Source organism: Macadamia integrifolia, chromosome 12 (assembly GCF_013358625.1).
Source record: "Macadamia integrifolia cultivar HAES 741 chromosome 12, SCU_Mint_v3, whole genome shotgun sequence".
In the NCBI taxonomy this organism is placed as follows: Eukaryota; Viridiplantae; Streptophyta; class Magnoliopsida; order Proteales; family Proteaceae; genus Macadamia; species Macadamia integrifolia.
The window spans coordinates 30,284,927-30,312,239 of NC_056568.1; the positions used below are offsets into that span (position 1 = coordinate 30,284,927).

General features: G+C 40.4%; 1 protein-coding gene across 1 annotated transcript; it reads left to right on the forward strand.

Annotated features, from left to right (window-relative positions):
- Positions 1-928: 928 nt before the first annotated feature.
- Positions 929-25,672, forward strand: LOC122057766 (protein ABC transporter 1, mitochondrial). The gene is made up of 8 exons (XM_042620019.1): positions 929-2,709; positions 14,019-14,244; positions 17,273-17,425; positions 22,354-22,512; positions 22,944-23,103; positions 24,133-24,242; positions 24,353-24,469; positions 25,213-25,672. The coding sequence occupies exons 1-8, from the start codon at positions 2,108-2,110 to the stop codon at positions 25,606-25,608; spliced, it is 1,923 nt and encodes a 640-aa protein (XP_042475953.1). The 5' UTR covers positions 929-2,107; the 3' UTR covers positions 25,609-25,672.
- The last annotated feature ends 1,641 nt before the right edge of the window (positions 25,673-27,313 follow it).

Here is a 27,313-nt window from a genome sequence, read left to right on the forward strand (position 1 = left end):
TAAAGAGGAAGAGAGTGAGAATTATAGAGTTTCTTATTATTATTTGATTTATCTTCCATTTTAAGGGGTGAGAGGATTAGTGGGTTTAGTGTTTATAATTATATGCCTTTTTAATACTTAATAATTATAATTATATACATTTTTAATACTTCACTCTCCCCCTTTCTCCTCCACGTTTAGAGAGAGAGAGAGAGAGAGAGAGAGAGAGAGAGAGAGAGAGAGAGAGAGAATTATAGAGAGTTTATTATGATATTTGTTTCATATTCCATTTCGAGGGGGTTTTGGTCATTTGGGGATTTTTTCTGGTGTTTTTTGGTCATTTGGGAATTTTTTTTGGTAGATGTAAATGGATTTTTAGTCATTTTGAAAAAATATACCAAAGACATGAGTACGTATTTTTATATAGTAGTATGATATATATATATATATATAATTCCCTTGGATCTTGCTAAATGGGACATTCAATTATTGTCAATCGTTCAATTGTTAAAGACATGATTCCCTTGGTTCCAAAATTGTGAATGCTATTCTCTAGTAATATTAAAATTAATAGTTTAATCATTTTAAAAAAGGATTTTAGGGTAGGCACGTTTAGAGCCCGTTTAGAATTAAATAGTTTCATAGCCCGTTTAAGGTAGCTCGATTAAAGCCCGGCATCGACCGGCCCAATTACAAACCATACGATGCCCCCAAAATCTAGGCTCATTTAAGTAAATGGGCGTTTACGGATTTCACACCGCCAGGCCCGATTAGGCCCTACCGAGATCGGCCTGGTCCGACCGGTTGACACCCGTAGATGATGTAACCAGATTTGTTATCCAACTTTTACCCATAATCATTTTGTCTCTTAATTTTTTAATGGGTAGTTTTTTTGTTGTAACTTCTTCACCCTCTCGCTGAGCCCCTCCCCTTATTCGTCTCCTTCTCTCTCTTTCTCCGGCAACCCCTCGCTCTCACCTCCGGCAACCCCTCTCCCTAGTCGGCCATTGATTCTCATCGGAAGAAAACAGAATGCAAACCAGAATAGGATTTTCCAAAGAGCAAAAATAAATGGCAGCGGAACCCACAAACGCTGATGCAGCGGCTATTTCGATTTACTTGGGATGAATTCGTGTCTAGAGATTGATAATCAAATAATGACTTTGATCGAGAAATTGAAGTAGGTGAATGGATCTTTTGGGCGCATTCAAGTTCACAAAGGATAGGCAAGGAGTGGCGTTTCCCAATGAACAAGTCATGGTTGTCTACCAATCCTTGTGCAGTGGCCAAGACTTGGAGCCACCAATGAAATTGCACGTTGTAAACCCCCACCTCTGCTCATTCACATCTTGTTGGTTAGTTACAGAGGAGACCGGAGATTTTCTCTAGAAACATGCCCCTTGGACTCGGGCACCAACAACGTGAGACCATCCCAAAGAAGTTGTAGGAGTCGATGATGGCGTAACTCCCACAGACTCCAACCTCTCAATCTACAACTTCTGCCCCAAACCCTTTTGCAAACCCAGAGCCGCCATTTCCATTCCCACCATGTGATCCTCCTCTGCCATTGCCACCACAAATCTTACCAGCTTCACCCCCAACCCCACTGTCGACAATAACAATAAGGGTCGGAGAGAGGACCTTTTGGTTGTGAAGCAGAGGAAGAGAAGTGGTCAGAGGAGAGAGGAGGGGGCTGGTTAAGACTATGTTGAGAAATTACACTAGTAGACATTCAATTAGTGCCACGTCACTATGGGAGGGGTTACTGGCTACAACTTCAGTTTTGTAACCTGCTCAGACACACTTATTTTTCATTTTTATTCCGTTCTTTTATTTTTCATGGAGGGGCGGCATTGACGTTTGACGAAGCTCAGTTTTCCACGGGCGGCCGTGCCATGCTATAGTCTATAATACTATACAGCCATGTGAAAATGGCTGATCGTATATCATCAAACTTTTTTACCAGCGACGAGCGGCGAGCGGCGGCTGTGATTAAATTTTGATTCCTGTGGGGCTATTGAGCAGCTATTTTGCAGTTTGGACCTGTTGGAACGTCGAACTGGAACCGGTAACCTCACGAGCAGCGAACTGTCGGTGCTTTTGCACTGTATTATTATTATTACACACCATGGCACCGATTCAGGACCTTCGCAGACTTGTCGATGGCGTCTCTCTGATAGCCAAAGAGATAGCAAAGCGCTCTCAAACTCTTCAGAGTGCCAAAACTGGAGACCTTGAAACATTTCTTTCATCCTCCGTGAAGAAAGTTCTCCTTTCGGCTACAGATTTGACCAGTCTTACTAGAGGAGAAGTTCGCGAATTTGATAAAGCCTGCCCTAAGGAAACCGTTGTTCACTTCACGGGCTCGACCGAGTCCGCGAATTCAAAATCGCTTCACAATGAACGTGCCGCGCTGGTGGATCAAGAAACATGCGTTATGTCCGATATTGGATCAAACAAAAGCACGGAATTTCGCGATCTGGAGATGTACAACCAGAAAAGCCCCGAGAAAACTTTGGATTCGGCGTCTTCCAAGTCTAGCGGTATGGGAGATGCCCGTCCTTTCGGGAATTCGGAAGCAAACGTTATATCACAAGAATGCGAGTCTGAGGATTTTCCGGCGAAGAAGGATGCAGACCAAGGATTTCATCAGGTGGCAATTCCACCTGCGAAGAGGAGGTTGCCACGAGAGAGGAGAGTTCCTTCGACACCCTTTACCAGAGCACTTGGGTGAGCGTTCGTTCATCTTGTAACAAGTCCCCTCAGGTTCTATCTTATCTTTCATGTAGACTTTGGACTTCTGCTTTAACCGCTGATTTCCACGTTAAAAATTCTTCCTTCTTTTAGATCAAGTCTCTAGAAATTTATTGCTGTTGAAGGGAAGGGGACTTGGAAGAAGGGAAGGGAACTTTCTTTCCATTCCTTTCACCTTACAGAGCTTCATTTCTAGGCATGCTTCATGGCGGCACTAGCCTTGGCCTTTTCTCCATAAAGCCCTTTCCTACATTGTGGCGGCTCTTACCCTGGTCCAGGTTGCTTTTTCTGTCTCTGATGCCATGGTATTTCTGGTTCTTCAAAAGCCAGAGCACTGACAGCAGCACGTCAAACTAAGCTCTTAACCTCTCCAGAATGTACAGAAAGGCATCTTCTTTTCTTTTATCCCAAACTTGGTAGTGGGATGTTGAAGTTCAAGCTGCTCTAGTTGTAAAAATTTGCAAATGATTAATAATAAGGAGAGTTTAGAAAAGGTATAGATGGGCTAGAAATGAAGCTAAGATGATAGTAGGGAAAGCACGAACTGAGAAATTTGAATATCTCTTTAACAATTTAGGCACGGAGGAGTGGGAAAAATATCTATAAACCAGCTAAAATGAGGAAAAGAAAGAGTAGAGATTCCAACCATATTAGAGGCGTTGAAAGTGAAGATGATAATGTGTTGAAAAAGTAACAGGTAAAAGTGTTTAAAAGGTTGTAATAACCATCAAGAAACCACAATTCTTAGACAGACAGAAAATTAGGGTGTTTGAAGTAAAGCAAGCTTTAAAGAAGATAAAAATAGGTTAAACAATAGATATAGTTGGTATAACGATATAGATGTGGAAGAGCATAGGAATTTGTGTAATAATTTGGCTAACTAAGCATATTAATAACAATGAGTACAGAAAAATACCAAATGGAGAAGAGGCATCGTGGTTCTGATTTGTAAAAATAAATGTGATATTCAAAGTTGTAATAATTATATAGGAATAAAACTTATGAGTCATACTATGAAATTATGGTAGAGAGTAATTGAAACTCACTTGATGTAAGAAACTAATATTTTGGATAACCAGTTTGGTTTTTTTGCCAGTAAGATTGGCGACAAAAGCTATTTATTTTCTTAGGGGACTGAAAGAAATATGGAAGAAAGTTTCATGTGAGGGAGTGTCGCTCCCATGCCTGCACCCTGGTGTCTGACTCTCTCCTCCTCCCTACAAAATGACCCCCTACCGGGCCTACTGCCATATATTGAACCAAAGGGGGGGTGGGGGAGCTGATTGGGTCTTGTATAGTCGCAGGAGCCACCCTCTTGGACAAAAAATACTTCCCCTTGAAATATTTAGAGAATGTAAAAAGGATCTCCTTATGGTCTTTATTGACTTATAGATAAAGCTTATGATAGGGTCCCTAGATAGTTAATTTGGCAAGTTTGAGAGGAGAGAAGTGTTTTGAGTAAATGTGGAGATAGTTGAAGATATGTATAATGGTGTAGTGACTTGTAAGAACTGTTGGGGGTCAGGGTAGTGAATTTCAATTTCAAATGGGTTACACCAATGATCAGCTTTAAGTCCGTATTTATTTGCTCTAATCATATATGAGCTGATAGTTGACTAGAGACATTCAAAATCAAATTCCTTGATGCATGTTTTTTGGTGATGATATTGTTTTAATGGATGAAACAAAAACAGGGATAAATACAAAGTTGGAATTATGGAGATGAACCTTGAAATCAAAATGTTTTAACATAAGCAAAGCAAAAATAGAGTATTTTATGTGTAGCTTCAGTAAAAATAGGATTGAATGTGGATTCATGAAAATTGATAATAGAGAGATATTGCAAAATGAGAATTTTAGGTACCTAGGTTCAATCATAAAAAAAGGAGAAATCGATGATGATGTTACATAGAATTAGAATAAGGTGGGTGAAGTGGAGGGGGTCCAGAGGGTTTTGTGATCAAGGTATTCCTTTAGAATTCAATGGAAAATATTATAGGACAGTGATTTAGACAGCAATGATTTATGGTGCTGAATGTTAGCTAGTGAAGAAATAATATATAAACAAACTTAGTGTCTGAAATGAGGATGCTGAGATGGATGAGTGGTAAAACTAGAAAAGATAAAATAAAGAATGAATAAATTAGAATAATTTAGGAGTAGCTCCGATACATGATAAGTTATGAAAAAGTCATTTGAAGTCGCATGAACATATGCAATGGAGGCCTTTGAGTGCTTCCATATGGAGGGTGATTTGATTGTGATCGAAGGATCTAAAAGAGCCTAGGATACGCCTAAAATGACTCTAGGAGTAGAGTGGTGAGAAAGGCATGCATAGCTTAGGGCTAGTAACAAGTGATGTAGATAGGGCTGTCAAAAGGAGGGCATAAGCTGATCAATTCTTGGTTCAGTTCTGTCCCAAGTTTGTTCCTGGTTTGACTCCATCGAACCATCTGGTTGACAGCCTTGCCCCTTCCATTGATCCAGCAAATCAAGCCTCTATTTTGTCTTCAAGTGAACTTCTAGAAGCCCAGTCAGTTCATCCATCGATCGGTGCACCAACAGCTGTTAGAATCTTCAAGAAAATATCTACCGGTTTCCTTTGTTTACCTATAGTTGTCGTCAATGGGACTTGGTCAATCACTAAGTTGCAATTAGTATTTAGTCTAGAAGTATCTCTTGTTTTCTTATTTATTATTATTATTAATATTAATTTTTTTGTGAATAAATAATTCATTACTAAGGAGAAGAATATACAAGGGATGAAAGAGGGGGGAGCCAAAAAGAGCAAAGCCTCAAGGGAGGCACAACCATAAATGCCACTAAGAGTCAAAGCTCAAAAAAAGGGGGAAACGTCAAGTAGGGGGTGAGGGATGATGCTGGTGGAAAGGCCCCACGAGGCAATCATATGCCTATTCCTGGCAGAGTCTCTAATGGGGCGATGGCGAAGGCAGCCAATTTTAGAGCTGACGTCAAAGTAGATGGCTGTCCAAATCTTATCGAAAGATTGGGAATTGGAAGTCATCTACGAAGATTAAGCTCCATCCAAATATGAGAGATTGCGGCTCCAAAAGAAAGCTTCCCAATGGTGTCACAAATAGAGGGCCCTCCGAAAGTCATATCAATCCATATTCATTCTTTGAAGAAAGGGAGAATTCTTCCATGGGTGGGCCAACAGGAAAGGAGGACTTTTTTTCCAAATGGTGGAGAAGGAGCAAGGGAAGAATAGGTGGTCGATGTCTTCGATGCCATTCCAATATAGGCAACAAGAGGGGGGTCATGGATGTGGCAATGGATTAGGAAATCTTGGGTAGGGAGGAAGTTAGAGATGGCTCGCCAGGTAATGAAGCTGTGACGCGGGATATGACCCTTGAACAAGATGGAGTTGCCCAAGGGGAGCTTTGAATCTAATGAACTCCCAGGCAGAGGCTACAGTAGATAAACTGGTTTGGGAGGGGAGCTAAAGAATCTTATCCTCTCTACCTCGATGTCCAGGAGGAATGGGGGGAGGGAAGACCACAGATCGGCAAGGGGGTACCAGCCATCATCAGAGAGGATGTCAATCACCTTGGCCATCTTATTAAGACCGGAGGAGTATATGGTTCTGGGGGAAAAGAGGGAGTGGAGAATGCCTGAAGGGTGCTAGGGATCTAACCAGAGAGAGGTGTTTGATCTATTTCTAACGGAGTAGGAGATGGGACCAAGGGCAAGGGGTCTGGAGATAAGGATGTTGCGCCAAATCCAAGAGGCATCCAAGGAGTGGGGAGACAGACCAGAGAATCTCTTCTGAGGGGATGAGAGTAGACCCAGGAGACCTAGATGCTATTATGCTTAGAAGCAATTTTTCAGATCAGCTTGAGGTTCCCACCTTGGTAATATCAATGATTTTCCTAAGACCAAGACCACCTTCGGATTTGGGGGTGCTGACCTTGGACCAACTTATGGGATGCAGAAATCTAGTGGACTCGGAACCTTTCCAGAGGAAGGAGCAAATGATGGAATCAATAGTTTTAGAGGTGTTGGAGGGGAGAACAAAGATACCAAACCAATAAAGGTACATGGATTGCAAGACTGGTTTGATAAGAACCAACTTACCAGCATAGGAGAGAAGCTTGCCCTTCCCAGAGCTGGATTTTTCTCCTGAGGAGATCAAACAAGGGGGAGCAATGGAGAGATGTGAGCTTGGTGGAGATGAGGGGGAGACCAAGATACTTGATAGGAAGGGAGCCATGGAGAATCCGGTGAGAGCAAGGAGGAGATCTCTACGATCATTAGTGAATCCCGAGAGAAAAAGGTTAGATTTGAGAAGATTGATTCGAAGACCTGCGAGGTTTTCAAAAATGTGGAGGGAGGCCATAATGTTGGAGATAGAGGAGGGGTCAGCTTTGGAGAAAATCATGAGGTCACCAACAAAGGCTAAATGGGTGAGCAAAAGGCCTTTGAACTTGGGAATGGGGGAGATAAGGTTGTAGTTAGTGGAAGATTGGATGGATCTGGAGAGGACTTCAAGGGCAATCGAGAAAAGGAAGGGGGAGAGGAAGCAACCTTATGTGATGCCCACAGAAGTGGGGAAGTAGCCAGCGGGGCTGCCATTGACAAGGACAGTGAAGCGGGAAGAGGAAATACAAAAATGGATCCAATGGACAAAGGAAGGGGGAAAAGACATGCAACAAGACAATGGAGATGAAATCCCAGTGGATGGAGTCAAAAGCCTTGTGGATGTCAATTTTGAGCAAAGCTGTAGAAGGGTGGGATTTTCGATCAAAGCCTCTTACTATCTCATGGCAGAGGATGATATTGTCAGCGATGCTGGATGCTTCTACCAGCTATAAAAGCTTATTAATTGGCACTGAAAGAGAATCAATAACCATTTTGATTCGATTGACAAGGATTTTTGCAATGAATTTGTACAGAAGGTTACAAAGATAGATGGAATGGAAATCAAACATAACTTGGGCACCCATGTTCTTGGGGATGAGACAGAGGAAGGTGTGATTGACTCCATTGATATGAAAGATTGAGGAGGAAGCTTCTGACGGCTCAAATGAGATCATCTCGGATAATGTGCCAGTAGGCCGAAAAGAATCTCATGCTGAAACCATTCGAACCTAGAGCTTTATTGGGATGGGAGAGGATGGCAACGATGATCTCGTCATGTGAGGGGATGGACTAGAGGGAGTGACGAAGGTGATCGGAAACTAATTTGTTCAAGAGGTTGACAAGCAGAAGCGTAGTGGGAGTGGAGGGGGTTGAAGAGATTTGAAAAATAGGAGATAACTTTAGATTTGTTGTCCACAGGGGCGGTCAACTTGATGCCAAAGGTAGAGAGAAGCCTGGGGATAGAGTTAGCATTGGTTCTGGCCTTGATGGATTGGTGAAAATAAGCAAAGTTACTGTTTTCAAGCTCCAGCCATTTATTCTAGATTTCTGGCGCAAAAGGCTTTCTTCCTAGGCAAGAAGATCAAAGAGCTCAGAGGCGATAAGCTTTTCCTCATTAGCTAGAAGGCCGTTGTGAAGATTAGATTGGAGTCTGGATTAGATGAGGTCAAGCTTGCTCTGATAGGAGAGAACACGATCAGAGATGTTCCTGAAGACAATGGAATTTCAAGTCTTGAGAGCAGCTTTGGCATTCTTGACCTTCTTGGAAAAGGCAATAGGGGGGAGTGAAGGATGTTCCAAGCCTCTCAGACAAAAGGCAGAAAATCAAGATGATGGGACCACATGTCAAAGAATTTGAAAGGCTTTAGGCCAAAGGAGGAGATGGGGGAGTGATCAGAGATCCAGGGAGATCGAAGCCGACATTGGAGGAAGGGAAGTAATCGAGCCAGGATTCATTAACAAGGATTCTGTCCAATTTGCAGGCGACTCTATTGTTCCCGCTTCTATAGGTCTGCCAGGTGAATTTGGCTCTTGACCATTTGAGATCATTTATGCCAAGATCATCAATGCAGCCATTGAAGTCATTGATGTGTGCGGGTTCAATGGGTAGGCCTCCTTGCTTTTCATGAGAGGCACGAACAACATTGAAGTCTCCTCCAATGCCCTAGGGGAGGCTACTGATTGAGGGGGCAAAGGACCTAAGGTTAGACCGGAGTGAGAGTCTATTAGGGGTGCGGTTGAAGCCATAGATGACAGAGAAGAAGCAGGGAGGCAGATTAGGAGGGAAGGAGAGGGAAAGATGAATTAGTTGGGATGTGGTGGTAATGGGATTGATGTGGATGAAGTTGGGATCCCAAAGAACCCAAATACCAAGGGGGAGTGGACATAGTTGGAGATGAAGGACCAGGAAGGGGCAATCGAAGCGGTGATGCAGGGGGCATTGAGAACTCTGGTCTCAAGGAGAGAGCAAATCACAAAGTGGACTTGATGCAGGAGCGGATAGCAGATTGCTTGGCAGAGGGGTTGAGCCCTCTGGCATTCCAGATGATCTAAGGAATCATTTGGAACGGGAGGAGTTGGCCAGCAAGAGCTTTGAGGAGCTAAGGAAGGGGAGGGTGAGGGATTGTTTAAGCCTTCGGTGGTACTCTTTGAGGGGGGAGGGCAAAGGAATCCTCGGGGTAGTGGTCTTCTCGGTTCCTTTTGGGCGAGAAGAGGATCAAAGGGATCTGGCTCTCTTCATAGGGCGTACTGTAGGGGCAACACAAATTGGAGATCACTTGGATGAGCCAATTGGGCAGGAGGGGCCTGCCAGGACCGGAGATGAGTCGGGGATGACGAAGCAGGAACAGACATATCATGGGAACAAGTAGCAGATCCTAGAGGACGACCATTGGAGGTGGGAGAAATTGTCCTTGGCTGAAGGCCAGAGAGTTGACTAGTAGCAGCAATAGGATCATGAAGGTGATTCTCGGTGGTGGAGGTGGGAGCATTTGTCCTTGGTAGAGGCCAGGGAGTTGACTAGCAGCAACAACAGGAAAGTGATTGGTCTCTAGTCGGGCATCAGTGGGGTTGGCATGTAGTACACCATAGCGGGAGGCTAGGGAGTGGAGAAGTAGCTAACAGAGCAGTCGGAGAGGATGGGCGGATGTCATGGAAGACAGAGGTAGGGGCTCCAGATGAAGAGCCGGCAGCAGTGGGGCCAGAGGGGCAGTCAGCGAGAGAAGTGTCGAAACAGGAGCAGACTTGGAGATGACGCCTTCCAAGGTGTGAGGGCGACTAGTGGCGAGGGTGGAGCATGACGGAAGGACAAGAGAGGCAGAGGCCGCAGCGGAGATGCCTTCCAAGGCAAAGGAGTGGCGGAGACAGGAGCGGAGCTTGGTTGAAGGCCAGGGGAGGAGTTCGTGATGATGATGGTGCCTTCCGAGGCGAGGGAGCTAGAGACGAAGGGATATGTCAAGGCACAAGGAGCATTTACAGGAGGTGGCAAACTGAGGAAACCTAGAAAAGAGGAGCCAGGGATGCCGGGTGAAGAAGAAGGATCCGTCGAGAGATGGAGGGTGCTGGGTTAAGAATTGTGGTGGTTTGATGGTTAGGCAGGTTGGGAGGGTCCAAAAGGTAGTTCAACAAGTGAGGGTCTAAAGAAGGAGGGCCAGAATAGGAGTGGGGCCAGGATGGTAGGTGATTGTAGAAGGGGAAGGAAGAGGGAGAAGACGAGGGAGAGTGTTGGTGGGGGTATAAGGGTCTCGATAGGAGGAGAAAGGGTTAGACAAAGGAAGAGAGGGTCGGGGAGGGTTCGAGGTAGAAGCAAGAGTCTACGAAAGGAGACCGACAAACTGCAGGGCAGAGGAAGGCTAGCGAGAGTCAGGGATGGCTGCATCAGTGTTGAGGAAGGAAGGAACCTTATTTGATGAGGTGGAGGAGAGGGAAGAAAAGGAGTCAGAGCTAGAGGGATTGAACAGGAGATGGAAACGCTTCGGACCAGCAGTTTGAAGCAAAGAATTCAGACGTAGGCATAGTTGTCAAGGCGTCGCCTAGGCGTCTAGGCGGTTTGCCTGGGGCCTAGGCGACAGCCGCCTTGTTGCACTGCATGTTGCCTTCTGTTTTTCATTTACTTAAGATATTATTCATAAATAAGCAAATACCCCCTATTTGAATCCAATAAAAATAGTTTAAAAATCAAATTCCAAAAGGATAAAAAGTCAACCCCCCAGTCCAAGAACAAAAACTGGATTTTGGTTATATGGACGATTTTCAACTTTTAAATGCTAAGGTTTTTCTCAATTATGAAAATTTTATAAATTCTATCATGTTAAAATATTGCTAAAAACCAAAAGTCCGGTAAAAAAATATTTTGTTTTGATATTCATAAAATTATTTTCATTCAGGCGATTTTAACAGTATTCGCGCACTTAAAAATAAGTTTGACTGAAGCATTACTTTGTCATTGCAGCTCAGATTTAAGTAATCTTAGACTTGTTAGAAAACTGGTTTTATGTTATAACTAATACAAAAAGTCTCATGTAAAAATAAAATCATTTGACCAGTCAAACTTATTATAGAATTAGAGCATTTTTCTAAATGTTGATTTTTTATAACTTAATGACTTAATGTTAATTTTTTTATGATTTGATGTGGCTAAATGTTGATTTTTAATGACTTGATGTGGCTTAATCTTGATTTTTTATGATACAAGGTATATATAACTTACTAAATAATGTTAGAAAATTGAAAAAATAAAAAATAACACTCGTTCGCCTAGTTCGCCTTAAGGCGGGCGCCTTCTCGCCTAAGCGCTTAGACAACCCTCCACCGCCTTGGTTCGCCTTGGCGCCGTGACAACTATGGACGCAGGCCTAGAGCAAGGGGAGCCAAGGTTTTCTAAAGGTCGTGGATCTGCCATGCTGCTGCAGTTCCGGCGATGGTTCCGATGGTGCTCACGTCGACTAGTGAATTCCTTGGGCAGTGCAGGAGCAGAAGGCTCAGTATCTTCAATTGGAACAAGGTTAACCTCAGTAGAGATGGCTTTTAGAGCACAACTTTCAGTCCGATGCCCAAATGTTTTGCAAATAGAGCAAATAGGGGGCTACCAATCATAATGAATCGCCTGAGAGAAGGAGCCATCCTGATTGTGGATGTTCATAGTTGTTGGCGGGGGGACCTCTGCAGAGACTTCAACATAGATGCGAGCGAAGGCTAGTCGGTTTTGAGTCCTTGTATGGTGGTCGGAGTAAAGATGCTTTCCGATAGTCGACCCGATGATACTGAGGCCATTCACACACTAGTAGTGAAGAGGCAGATTCGGGAGGGAGATCCACGCAGGGATAGTCTTGAAGTCCACTTTGGTGAATGAGAGAAACTAATCCCATTGCCCGAGGAAAATGGGCTTTTTGCTGATCATATAGGGACCTTCATCAAGGGTAAAGTTTTTCCCCACATCATTTGAAAAGTTGGAGGTGAATAATCCATTGTCAAGGAGCAACATCGAAAATGTGCTGGAGGTCTTCCATTGTCAAGAAAGGGAAGATTTCACTATGGTAAAAGGCATCCTCAAGGAAATGACCGACAAGGCAGTTTTGCCATTTAGCTATCTCAGAGTCCAGCAGCCCTGCAGGGCAGAATCCAACCAAGGCATCCTCAAAATGGGTGGGAGGGATATAGGACAGGGAAAAGTCGACTTGGGAGGGATGAGAGCTGTGAGAAGCAACCGAGGCCTAGGATTTTGGATGAGGGGGAGAGGGAGAGGGAGAGGGAGGTTTGGGAGAAGGGGGGGAGGGAGATGAGGGAGGTGAGTGATTGTCGGTTGGAGAGGGAGAAATGGGTGAAGGAGGAGAGTGAGAGGAGGGAGAGGAGGGGGTGGCAATGGGGGAGGACTCAGGGAGGACTGGAGGAGAGGGGTGATACCGACGGTGGAAACCGCCAGAGGAGGGAGGTTCATGAAGGAGGGAGGGTCATGGTGGGGGAGGGAGGGTCAATGCATGCTTGAGTAAAGTATGAAAACAGAAAGAAAGAGAAAGAAAGACAGGAAGTAAATGTAAAGGAAGAAAAGTGTGAATATTAAAAAAAGTTAACAAAGGGAATCTCCTTCTGTGACCCTTGTCCTTATTTATTGTTTCTTAGTTCACCAGGTATTAGTTTTAGTAGTAGAGTTAGTCCAGAATTTGAGAGTTTAAATTATTGGTGTTAGTTTCTATTCTGAGCTTCTTTCTAATTGCAAGGTTGTACCCTCTCCTATATAAGAGAGATTTCTGTAACAAGTTTGGAATTAATGAATTAATGAATGAATAAATTTTACAGCCATTGCTGCTCCTTATTCCTGAGATACGATGTTCCACAGCTGGGATAGCTGTGGATGAAAGGCCCAGGCTGAGATAGCCATTCCTCTACCCCCCCCCCTCCCCTTCTCTTTTCTTCCATTCTTTCTTTTATTTCTTTGTTTCAACTTGTGAGAGAGTGATTTGAGAGTCATTACAAGACTGTTTGAAGGCCTGAAGCACATCTAACAAACCAGCCTGAAGATCAGCCGACTACAGGGATCGAACTCAGCTTCTGTCTGGATCTTGGGTGCTGATCTCCTCACCTGTAATTCCAAATCTGAACCCCTTTTGTGGGTTTATAGAGCACCCAAGGGGGCTCCTTCGACCGGCATTCCACACCCCTTGGAGGCCTCTGTGGAAGCCGCAGGTTTCGTCCTCTGTTCTGCTTGAAACCCTAAGCCTAGACAGATCTATTTGTTGGTTAGTTTCTTCTCCGTTGACCTACTTACAGCCCTCCTTTGGGGTTTATTTTGTGACAATATTAACAGTACTAGAACCTGGTTTGAGGCCCAACAGGGTCTGCTTGTGTGAGTTCTCTAATTTTCTTCTATTCAGACAGAGTTTCAGATCCTGCCTGGGATTAGGTCCTATGTGATCTAGTCTTACATCAACAAGTATGACTTTGAATAGATCTGATTAGAGAAAAAGGATCCATGTAACTGACCCCATTTAGTTGGGATAAAGCTGATTTGAGTTGCTCAGTAAACAACTCCAGATTCCATCATATTAACCATGGTGTTTATTCATCCCAAAAAAAAAAAAAAACATGGTGTTGTTTGTTGTCCCCAGGCAGGTGCTACCTGTCTATTTTTTTATTATTTGATTTTGTGAGTTTATCAACTGGAGTATATCATCTAAATGAGGGATTATTTTTTTCCTGCTAAGACAAAACAACACAGCTTATTTTCTATTTGATGTTGAAAAGTTGGGCTTCCCACGTTTTCATCATGGTAAATTAACTGAAAACTACTTGATTCTGTGATCTTAAGGGGGTATTTCTACTACAACATTGAGGATATTGTCGTAAATGCAGTACATTAATTCTTTTAACATTTCATTCTGATGTATGCCTTATCTGCTTTCAATTTAAAGGTTTGCTGGTTTGGGTGCTGGGCTTGCATGGGGAACACTCAAAGAGTCCACCAAGAGGCTTGTATTTGGGACAGACAATTCACAAGACAAACAATCCGCCCTCTCACCTTTCTTATCTGAACAAAATGCAGAGCGTTTGGCTCTTGCACTGTGTAGAATGCGTGGTGCAGCGCTCAAATTGGGACAGATGTTGAGCATACAAGACGAATCACTTGTACCTGCTCCAGTAATACTCTGTTCTCTTTTCTATGTTTTATAGTTTTTGTTTCTATGACCATTTGAATCACTCAACCCCGAATCCACCGTGAGACAAGCATTGTTTTATTTTTCGTAAGCAATCTGACTTTGGTTTGAGACGGTCAATCAACTCGTTTATTTTCCTTACCTATAAAAGAGCACTACAATGAAATTACTACTTCACATAGCAGTGACGCCTTTAAATATTAAGTTTTTCAAAATAAACCAAGAATGACATAAATGACAGTTATGTGTAGACCCATACACAGAGAGTTGGACATGGAAGATCTAGAAATCCAAATGCAGGACACAGTAACGTAAATTTAATTGATCAGTTGAACATTACAAATTATATTAGAGAGATATTTGTGCCAAGTAGCTTCTACATGAGAGAAACATAACATGGTTTTTAAGGTGGTGAAGCGATGGAGGCGTTTGAGGGTCTTTTAGAGCGTCTTAGCGATGAGGCAGGCATAAAGCGTCGTCTTATTGACTAAAGCGTTCCTGTGTAATTTTTTTATAAAACCAATCTATTTGGCTCAAATCCTAGTTGAATCCTATTACTCATATGTTAAATAAATATGAAAGGTTCATATTCATACTAATGTAAGATATTCATCAAGAAAACAAATCAATAAGTGAATAAACTAAGTTCATCTTCATCAATCATCAATATTCAATCATCAATCATCAATCATCATAACATATTAACATATAATATAAATACATAATTATGAAACAAAATTATAAATATAAAGAAAAGAAGACATAAAAAATACAAGTATTTATTATACTTACCTCTATGATGCCAAAATGAGTGCCTAAGCCCTAAGGTCATCCACTATATTTCTACTCCTGTCAAGGAAGAATGAAGCTCACTACTGCCAGAGCAAAATGGTCGCCTAGATCAGTGGTTCTTCCTTGTTCCTTGATTTCTTCTCAAAGCCCATTCTTGAAACCCTTGACAAAATCCAAACCCTATTTGTGAATCGTGTTTTTTTGTTTGTTTTGGTTATTTTTTGTGGAGTAAAGTTGATCCCATACATCTCAAGTATTAACAAAATCATACACCTACCAATAAAAAATCTATATTTCGAATCTTCATCAAGTAATTTTAAAATGTGTTTAAAAAAAAAACCCATAAGGCGCCACTTCACGTAAGGCGGAGCATTGCCTCACCATCTCTAGACCGCATCAGCGCCAAGGCGCTGCTAAGGCGTCGCCTTACCAGCGTCTTAAAAACTATGAACATAACCATGTCCAAGCATGTGTGCAGTTGTGCAAACATGACTATGAGTGTTCTTCACAACACATTAGACACATGGGAAAGATAACCAGGGGATGTGTCTTACAAGACATTAAGTTTTATAAATTCCAATATCTTACATGTTATGGCTGATGAATACTAATAATAGCGGATGAAAGTTGCTTGGTGTGATGATAAAGCTTGGGCTGCTAAACACCACTTCATGTAACATATGCCAAATGTCCACTCCTCCTTGGAACCTACAAAAGCAGGAGTTGAAATGGGTATGGCTCCTCCTTTTTTTCCGATCAAAGTTGGATCATGTGATCCAGATAGACTGTAATTGTATTGAAAAATGGATAAATTTCCAGTGTAAAAAGTTCTTGATGGCACATGTTAAAGTACACTGTAGTTGGTGCACATCTGTTGTTTGTGCCAAGAACCTATGTTGTCTGTGCGTTCAGATAGGCTGGACATGTTTGTTAGACCTTGTCATTACCTTGACACTATTCTCATCCTATTTAGGGGTGACAACAGGTAGAGTCGACTTAGGTAATGGCCTTACTCTTACCCTCTAAGGGATGTGAGGGTTGTTGCCCTTTTCCTTGCACTCTAGGGTATGTGTATGTGTGAAGATTTCCATTACCAGGCAGGTATACCGGTAAGACGAGCAGAGCATCATCAATTGTATTTTAATTGGGAAAAAAGCCAGGGGTATGGTTTATGGGCCATGAGTGGATTAGATGCAATGTGTTTGGGCTAGGCCTGGATTATGTGGGGGAGTTAAAAAAATATAATTTGTAATTATAAAATCACCTAACTGCCCCTGCTGATACAGGTAAATTGGTAATTACCTTACCCTCCAAGTTTGCTGGATGGGTAACAGAACCCTACTCTTACGCTCCGAAGTTGGGTAGGGTAAGGCATGTAAACAGATGAACGGGTGCCTGTTGCCAGCCCTATTGTATTTAAGAACATGCTGCCACATATTCATGTGTAGCTTCCAAATGAGCCCTAAAATGCTTGATACTGGAAAGAAGCGATGACTGTATGACAGCTCTATGGTGGCTTATGATGAACTCTTCTCATCCTTTGTATCATTTGTTGATTAAATAATTTTTAAGGGTAGGACTATAACTTCTAGTTTTTCCAAATCTTTTTGACTTAGAGGCAGATTTCTTATAATGTAAAGGAGATTTTTAAGGTAACCTTAATAATTCTTTGTTCACCTCATTGAACCTTTATTATCTGCCATTCTGCTCTATTTAAGGCTGCATATCTGTTAAGTAACAAGCATTCAACTAGTTTCTGTTGCTTCAACCCAGTTCGCTGTTTTCCTTTCCTTTGTCCTTTTTAACACCCCAACCTAACCATATCACTCCTCACTGGTGCATTCCTTGATTTTTGCTGCACATGGCTGAACCATCTCAATTGACTTTACCTTATATTATCACTTACTGTTGCTACTCCAATGTTCCTCAAATGCATTCATTTCTTACCAAAGACTTCCTAGTATTGTTGCTCATCCATCTCAATCAGCTATATTGATTGTAGGCTTATGCTGTTTATTGCCTAAACTTAAGCTCCATGAAGCATTATTTGTTTTGTAACTGTGTTGTAAAATCTATATTGAATGCTATTGAAGTGTATTGATCATACTGCATTCCAAAAGGTCATTTCAACTTCATCCACCCAAATATATCTCTATTGGCAAATCTTCTCAAGGGTAATATTCCTGATGTGTTTGCCACTTCTTGTATAATACCTATAGATATTGGCTGCTTTGGATATTGTTCGTCAAGGTGCAGATGTAATGCCCAGGAACCAGCTCAATCAAGTTTTGGATAATGAATTAGGTCCAGACTGGTCCTCAAAGCTGCAGAGTTTTGATTATGAGCCAGTGGCTGCTGCAAGTATAGGCCAGGTGATGTGGGTTACTGAACTATTCTACTCATTTTGTTATATTAATTACTGGGTTCCTCTCATCTCTGCTTCCGTATATTCACTGCTTTACTTTCATGTGATTCATCAACATTTAACTTTGATTGTAAAATTAGTGTTGGCACTGGCACTGGGTTGGAACCTTTAACCATGTTAGAAACTATGCATAATCAGGGTATAGCCTGGTAATGTAAGGTTGGTTTACATAAGCAAACAAACCCCAGTTGAAATAAACTCCAAACCAAATCAGTTCCAAGTTTCAGATCTGCAATTCCAGAAGAACCGCACGGCAGGGCTGAATTTAGGAAGAAAGCTTAGTTCACAAGATAAGGAACTTATGACTATCACACCTGGTCGTAGGTATCTTGTGAACAGGCCAAAAGGTCCCCCAAGTCTTGACCCAAGTAGGCTGTTGGTAGTACAGCAGCATAGCAACAGAACCCCAGACTGAACTAAGGTTTCAGCAGAACTGGGGGAGAAAGCTCTTGCTAATGGCTGCTCAGATGGGGCAGAAAGGTGGGTCGAATGGCTCCCCTGATGTGTCCTTCAATCCCTCCAAAGGACTTCCAAAACAGGTTACTGATTGAGGAGATCCGATGGTGAAAACAGAGTCCAGATTAGGAAATTTTGGAGAAAACCTGTTGAAGCTGCTACAGGCCTGCAGAGGCAGCAAGGGGCTGGTCGAATGTTTCTCTTGTGGCCAGGAACAAGCCTCAAAAGGCCTGGCCAAGGTGCTTACAGGTCTGGGAGATTTGGTGCTTGAACAAGAAAAGGAGACTTGAAAATTTGCTGGAATCGATCTCTGTTCTCTATCTTATTTGAGTCTTTGTCGAAGGATGATTGTAAGGTCTTCAAACAATGTTCATTACACTCTAAAAGAGAATTGATGTAGGGGTGAAGGGTGGAAGAAGAATGGTGGAATGTGAATCTCACTATCTCACCCATCAATGGGTTAGGCATCTCACCCCTCATTAGCAGCTGTAAAAAGCCAAGAGTTTGCACTCAAAAGTTTTATTAATCAACTTGTCTATTACAATTGATGGGTGCCTCTTTATGGGCTTACATAACTTGGACTTAAAGCAATAATAGAAAAGAAAACTATTGGACAGAAATAAGAATTTCTAATTTGTGTCTAGAAACTAACAATTGACCATAAAAGGGAAACTAATCTAAGTCATAATAAAGGAAACTAACTTGACTAACTTGACAATTCAAAAAAGGAAAATAAATCCTAGGCTATCTTGGCCAACTCGATGACTGCTGGAACTCCTTTTTGAAGCTGCTTTCTTCAACAATAAAAGACAGCTATATGGGCTTCTAGAAGATTCTGTTGAAGACAGCTATATGGCCAACTCGATGACTGCAGGAGTAACTCGGGAACAGTGTTTCCAGCTTTACTTGGGTTGGTTGGATGGGACCAAGGTGGGGGCTAGCTGGTCCAACATTAGACTTGGTTCGATGGGCCAGCAGCCCCTTCCTTGTCCAAGCTTGATCAAAATCACCTGGTTGTTTCTCCTGGAGGGCCACAGGCAAGTAGGTGTATGGTATGTTTGATTGAGATGTATGGCAGAGCGGTACATGTTAACCCAACCTTGCTGTGGATCCTCATCCAATATTGGGGGGTGTCTCACTGTCTTTCTGTGTAGGGAGGATCCCTAGTTTCTATCTAACCAGCTGTTGTATGAAACCAAATACAGATAAAAAAAAAAAAAAACTAGAACCAGTGATGATTGACATGTATTTTTCTACATGCTTCTATAATTTAAACCTATACAAATATTAAAAAAAAAAAAAGGGTTTTGAAAGACCTGAATATAATGCATACATCTAATGGTCAAAAGCCATTTCATCATGCTAATTCTTGTTTATTATATCAGTTAGATGGGAATGCCTTTGTTGTCTCAAGCCTTTGAACATTAGAAACTTGGCAAGTCAGAAGGGCCAGAAACCATCTGCAGGTCTTTTGTCTCGAGACCCTAAGATTATACCCGTAAACAGTACTAGTATATTCTTAATCAATAATGGGATATTCTCCAAGGAAATAATTTAATTGGAATCTTCTATCTTGATTCATATGTTTATGTCATGTACACTACTTTAATTTATTATATAAATCTTCCAAAATAGCAACTCCGACAATGATTTATGTGCTTGGTTATGACCCTGAGTCTATCCAGTATATCAAAGAGATGAGAAATCACAAGTAAAATGATTTATGCAAATATAGATTTATCGAAATATACTTCTGACGCAGATAAGTCACATAAATGGGGTTGTTTGATTAGAAATAAGCCTTGGGTTGAGTTATGTATGTGTTGGGCCTTTGATCCCATGTGTTTTCAATGTAATGGGTCCTAAGAGAGACGTTCAACCACGGTTTTGTGAAGGCCAGAGCTTCTGATTTGGTTTTATATAAGATCTCCTGATTCTGCCTGTTTTTTGAACCAGACCTGGATATTTCTTAATTACTTTAAATCCATCTGTTGGATTTGTATCATATTTCGGGGTTTGAATTAGCCAGCCAAGAGTGAAACTCAACCATACTTTGAATGTGATCCTAGTCTTTGATTTTGAATAATTGGATTTCTCTTATTTCTTGAATTTTAATTCCAGATTTGACTATTCTTTAATTAGTCTTGATCTGACCCTTAGATCACTGTTGTTCTGAGGTTTAACAACAACAACAACAACAACAACAACAACAACAACAACAACTCAGCCTTATCCCAACTTAATGAGGTCGGCTGATGGATCCGATCAAAGATAGAAAAAGGAAGTTTAGAAGTAAAAGAGGAGAAACAAAAACAACAAATCATCTTTCCCTCCAATCAGATCTACTCGAGGCCATTCTTGGGACAAGACCTAAACTACGCATGTATTTCCTCACTACTTCTCCTATGGTCATTTTAGGCATGCCCCTAGCTCTTTTAGCTCCTTCAATCTAAATCAGATCAATCCTATTTATTGGCTCATCCCAAGGCCTCCATTGAACATGACCATACCACCTCAAACTTCTCTCTTGGAGCTTATGATGATTTGGGGCAACACCCAAATCAACTCTAATATAGTCATTTCTTACTTTATTCTTCCTAGTTTTTCCACACATCTACCTTATCATCCTCATCTTTACCACACATAGCTTATCGAGATGACCAAGGATTAAAAGTTGTTGAGTTTAGCGCTAGGCGCTAATCGTAAATAGCTACAGGGCCAATAGGGGTATTTATGTCCTATCGGCCCCATATCTCTGTGATTAGGTTTTTCTTCTTTATGGGGGTATTTTTGTATTTTTCTTCAGCACCATTTAATATAAGTTTTGAGGCATAACCTGGTATCATACTATTCTGGTCTGATCGCAGGTCACTACTCTCTTTTGGGAGTCTCTTTCGATTGCACCTCTCTCTCTCTCTTCTCTGCTCATTTCTTCTTCTCTTCTTTCCTTTATTTCTCTATTTTGATTACAGGTTTCCGGGATTGTAACAAAAGTATCGGTATCGGTTGCCATATCGCTTGGGTCATTTTAAGAGACGTATCGTAGCGTATCGTATAAATAAGCAATAATTAACATGTATCATGCATAAACACTAAAATGGAGAGCATTGTATTGAGAGCCAAATGCATTCAATTGAAATTGTTTTAAAGGATGAGGTTTCTTACATGTAGTTACAGTCTATTGTCAACTTTCTAAGAAATTTTAAAATCTATAAACAAATTGATGCAATAATTCATGTTTGGTTTAATTTTTAGTTTGTTTTATGTAAATTTACTCAAACATAAAAAATAATAAATAAATAAAAAGGGAAGTAAAACAAAGATTTGCGAAAAAAAATAGAGATTTTTCAACTTACCTGTCTTGCGCTATGTGGAGCTTCAATGGATACTTTTTATTCTTCAGTCCTATAAACATCAATTTGATTGTAGATTTTGAATCTTTTTCTATGAATGATTCAAAGCCCTAAGTCCAAATGGAAGGGAGTTCGATTGTGTAGTTGTGCTTCAAATTTTGAAAGCTTAAGTATTGCCAAGTGAGAAGAACATGCTTTGTTTCGAAAGTGAAATGGGTTTTGTAGATACGTATCTTAAGTATCAGTATGTATCAGTGGTGTTTCAATGTGTATCAATCGATACGTATCGATACACAAGTATACACTTCATTTAAAAAAAAAATGTATTTTATCGGTCCGTATTCTGTCGGTATCGATAATATTGGACGATAAGATATGGTATGGGCTGATACTTTAAACCATAGATATGACACTTCTTAACTGCCCAACATTCTGCCCTGCACATCATAGCCGGTCTAATGACCGTACATATTGCACAAACTGTGTTAAACATGATATGGCACTATGGTTTCTCCTGGAAGGCCAGTATCACGGTTCAGGTTAATGTTTTAGTAGGCATTTTTCCTTTTGGTTTTGTCAAGCTAATCTCATGGAGTTGTTTCTTTTGCTGTGTAACTTCAACGGAGCTCATCATGCTTGTTGCATTCGATTTCTGTGGTGGTCAAAATGTCAAAATGTTTTATGCTATCAAACCTGAAGCAGTATGCCTTCTGTTCCATTGGAGAATTGTTTCCATTTGGTTGCATTCTTCTACTTGATATTCTGATTTCATCCTCTTAAGTTTGACAGCTTTGTTTCCACTGGGAAGTGATAAAAACAAGTTCCAGGATTGTAGATCATTTTGTTTGCAATATTTTTACTGCAAGTACTGTCAAAGTTTAACCTGGAGTCAACTATTTCTTCTTCCTTTTATTTTTATTTTTATTTTTATTTTATTTTATTGATTGCTAAGATCTCTTCTTTATAGAAGTGAAGGCTGTTACAGTTATTTCAAATTGCGTTGTACAATGTTGCACAGTCCAGATTTGTGTATTTCCTTATTTTTCCTCATCAATTGAATTTTTAGGTACACCGAGCTGTCACAAAGGATGGGTTGCATGTGGCAATGAAGATTCAGTACCCTGGTGTTGCAGATAGCATTGAAAGCGATATTGAGAATGTGAAGCTACTTCTGGATTATACTAATCTTATTCCTAAAGGGCTTTATCTAGATAGAGCCATGAAGGTAGGTGCTGGTTCATTAGTTTGTTGTCAGTTTCATCATAGGGTTTTCAAATACTTTTTTTTTTTTATATCAAAAATGCTATTGATTACTTGAAATTCAGCTTGGAACCTTTTTTCTCCTTGCTGTCTGTCCCTACCTCATTTTATCCTTGCTAGTATTCAGTCGACATGATTTGTCATTCTCTGTCCAGAGATATATGAGATTCTATTGTGATTCTAGGTTTTATTCCTGCACCCTCATGCTAGTGGTATTTAAACTCAAGCATATCTTATGGTATTAACTTAAAATTTCTTTGCTTTGATCTTCTGTTCTGAATGCTTTTGGATGAGTATTCATTCGCAGAAAAACTCAGTGGACCTCATAAATCTGAGGAGAAATTTTATAGTTATATTTGATATCTATATCAAAATTCATGATGGAATCCTCTGCAGGTGGCTAAAGAGGAACTATCACGTGAGTGTGATTATAAGTTGGAGGCAAGTAATCAAAAACGATTTCGTCATCTTCTATCTGTCACTGAAGGATTCTATGTTCCACTGGTCATTGATGACATCTCAAGTAGAAGAGTCTTAACAACAGAATTTGTGTCTGGTAATTCATTGTTTATCCTATAAGTAACAGCCTTCCTTAAATCTTGAGATGGTTCACTACCACTTCAATTGCAACATTCCATCTCCTTGTGATGGAGCAACCATATTTTTCCTTCTCAAACGAGTAACAACTATATTGTGGTGCAAAGAATTCAAGAAGAGGGAAAACCCTAATCAGTCTCTGTGGCTCCAGTAGAGAGTACCAATTGAAATTACACTACAGCCACTAGGTTGATGTTTTGAAGGGAAACATTTTGCGATTAATGTAGGTCCCATTGCAAAAATACCATGCATGCCCTCATCATTTTCCATTCAAAATACTTACTAGCAAAGGGTAGAAATGTGTGGTGCTTTGATGTAAAACCACCAACTATTGTGAACATTTACTTTCACACCCCCACCCCTCCCCCCTCCCCCCCCCCCCCCCCCAAAAAAAAAAAAATGAAGAAGAAGAAGAAGAGAAAAACACCTGAATGAGAACTGAACAATCAATGTTTATAAGCTAGTAAGGAGTTGCAGTAAGCAATATCACCTGCAAGAAGAGATCTACAGACGAAAATACTCTATTCAGTTTTTCAACTTAATATACAGTAGTTGAGAAACTGAACTTTTCATTTTGCATTTCCTTGCTTGCTTATATAGATTGATTTAGATACTTATGGAATGGAGGTGTTTAAACTTGATGCCAAGATATTAACGTCTCATTAAATATAGCGATCTCCTTAGCGGCTCCTTGAAATAGTGATCTGGTGAATGATAATGAACAAAAAAACCTTCCAGGGAATTCTGAGACCCACAATCTCCACTATGGCAGAACCTCCTGTGATCTCAAGTGATGATTGGCTATGAAACGCTCACTAATTTCTGAAGGGCAATAGCTAACATTTTAGTACATTTGACTGGCTGGCTCTGCTGGAGGTTTGATTGGTTGATTCTGCATGTGTAAACAATCTGTTTCATAATGCATTGTTGGATCCTTCAATCATCTGTTTTGTCTAAAATATTGTCCATATTTTTCCTCTTTCTATAGGGGTTCCTATCGATAAGGTGGCCCTGTTATCCCAGGAGACTCGTAATTATGTTGGAAAAAAGTTGCTCAATCTCACTTTGATGGAGTTGTTTGTTTTTCGTTTTATGCAGGTAGGTCTTCATTCTTCTTGTGTTACATTTCTTTTTCGTTCCCATTATGCTTCTTTAGTCTTAATGTTGCTTTGGTTGTATGATGTGATGACATTTTTTATTTAATACAGACTGATCCTAATTGGAGCAATTTTCTATATGATGAGAGCACAAGAATGATCAATCTCATTGACTTTGGGGCTGCTCGAGATTACCCAAAGAGTTTTGTTAATGACTACCTAAGAATGGTAGGTCTGACAAGCATTCAAAGTTTAAGATATGTTTTGTGCTTCTGAATTCTTTGATCTAGTTTGTCTTATGTATTTCTCTGATTTATGTTGTTATTCCTGAAATTTTCTCTTTAAAACCTTTAATTTCTCATTCAAGAAAAAAAATCTATAGTTTCCCTAGACCTAATTATCTTCTGAGAAATTTATATAGTATTCTGTTTTACTGCTTCCATGCAAAGATTGCTTTAAAATTTTCACGAGATATTAATGCTGTATGAAGATGGGCTTGGAGCATTGTAAATGGCCATTTTGCTTATGAGGGGATTTTGACCTACCATTGGATGGCCCTACCACGAATATTGTTTAGATATGTAGTCAGCCTAATCCAATGGTCACAATCTCTTTGTATGTCGGCTGTAATTAGAATTAATAGAATTCGCAAATAAAAAGTTACTAAAAAGTTGGTCAAAAATATTTGGATTATGCTCACTGATGAACACACGCCTATTCTTTCACACCTCTTTGAAGATAAGTCACATTAAAAACAACTTAAATTTCCCATTGAAATTGCTGCCTTATATATTCAAGAATTCTTTGAAGGGCTTATTTCAAATAAATGATGGTATAAAATTGGTTCTGGTAGGTTCAAGCCTTTAATTCTTTGTTATATATATATATATATATATAATGTAGGTTCAACCCTTAATTCTTTACTTTTTATATATTGAGTGGCTGTTCCATCCATTTGAATGTTGTATCAGGTGCTTGCATGTGCAAACTGTGATAGAGATGTAGTGATTGAAATGTCAAGGAGGCTTGGGTTCCTAAATGGAATGGAATCAGAAATAATGCTCGAGGCTCATGTCCAGGCTGGTTTTATTGTGGGTTTACCATTCTCGAAGCCAGGTGGGTATGATTTCCGCTCCACAAACATCACACACAGCATTTCAAACCTTGGGGCAACAATGCTAAAGCACAGGCTGACCCCACCGCCAGATGAGGTCTACAGCCTTCATCGTAAGCTCTCAGGTGCATTCTTGGCCTGTATCAAACTTGGAGCTGTTGTACCATGTAGAGAACTGTTGCTTGAAGTCTATGAGCACTATCAATTTGGCGATGATGATGGAGAAATCTTGTCTAGCAGCTCGATTGGATAACATTGTGTCTCAATGTCTTCATTAATTGATTTGTTAGTAGTATTGGAATGCAATTTTGAAGCAAGTTCCCTCCGCCCCCCTCCCCCCTGGCCCCTCCCCCCTTCCCCCTTCCCTCCTCCCAAGGGCCAAGGGTATCAATCAATTTTTTTTTTTTTATTATTATTTTCTGATTGCAATTATTAAAATAGTTTTGCAACTTTATATTTTGGTTTGGGTAGAAACTGAAGAGAAACATGGTGATGCAGCTTGCCTTGTTTAGCTTCAAGATACAGCCAACATATGGTTTTTCTAGGAGCATAATCTAGGCTAAAGACTCGAACTATAATGAGTTAATTATGTTGGGTCCATAATCCATACTCCATACTCAATACAGCTGGAGCTAATTAGAAATTTGGGTCCTCTAGTGGGTGCCTGACAGGTTTCTAAAGTATTTGTATGCTTATATAATTGGATTAAAAGAAATTGGCAGAAAGTAACACAAGCTTGGCACGGTGGCCCTCAATTTGAACACTGGTAGATGAAGCGGTAACTTTCAACCATATGGACGGGTAGGGTCACCTTGGAATCGGCACATGTTAAATTTGATCTACGGCATTTTCCAAATGATATAGAGAAGTCTTCTATGACCATGGGTTGTTTACTTTTGGTGTCATTAGATGTAGATCAACAGTGTCAGAACGCAATAAAATTTCGTTCTTATTCCAACTAAAGGAGGTCAGCCATAGAGATTTATAAGAATAGTAAAATAGTAGTAGAAAAAAAAAAAAGAAAAAAAAAGAGAGATTTAGCAACATCTTGTAAACATTCCAACCGAAAGGGATTGGTTATATCGATTTTCACTCTCCAAATAGCTATATCCTACATCGTACTAGAATCAAAACTGAAACTTTGTAAGTCTTTTTTCACTTCTTTTATTTTCATTTTATGCTTGTCCTTAATTCTTTTGGCCCTTTCCATCTGAATCTAATTACTCTTTCATATTAGTGCATCCACGAGTCTCCATTGAACATGGTCCCATCGCGCTTCATATGGTTTTCGCGGATCTTGTCCTAGAATGGAGCAACTCTCAAATAAACTCTGATGTAGTCATTCCTCTCTCTCTCTCTCTCTCTCTCTCTCCAATCTTGTTAATCCGATCTAGTCTAATCTTAGTCTTGACTGATTACCATCCTATCTTGTTAAATCAGTAGAGACGAGAGAGTTGAGACCGATTGAGTGGCAAATTTAAGACATGTTCTTTTCTTTTCACTGTAGAGCATTGTGTCATGAGGGGCCAGAACCCTCATCAATTAATTAAGACATCAATGGAAAGGAGGCCATCTTCTTTTCTTTTCATCGTTTATATTTCTCATTATCTCGAGTTCTGAAGGGAAGAAGAAAAAGTATGCTTACTTGTATGTATAATAACACTCCATTTGTATATTTTGGCAAATTTAGGTAAGTAAAGTTCATAGTGGGCCCCACATACTCGGAAGAGAAATAAATAAAAGAATTTGAGTTAATTTTCGTTCCCTAGTTTTTTTTTTTTTTATTGGTTTTAATTGTTTGCACAAGTCACCCTTGAAAAGTTCCATTTCTTTTATTTCAATTGCAAGAAAGATAACTGAACGTGATCATAGAATCACGAAAAACATGTTTTGTGTTGGCCTCATGTATTTCCAATGGGTAATTTCAATATCCAAGCAAAATTGGTGATGATGATTGT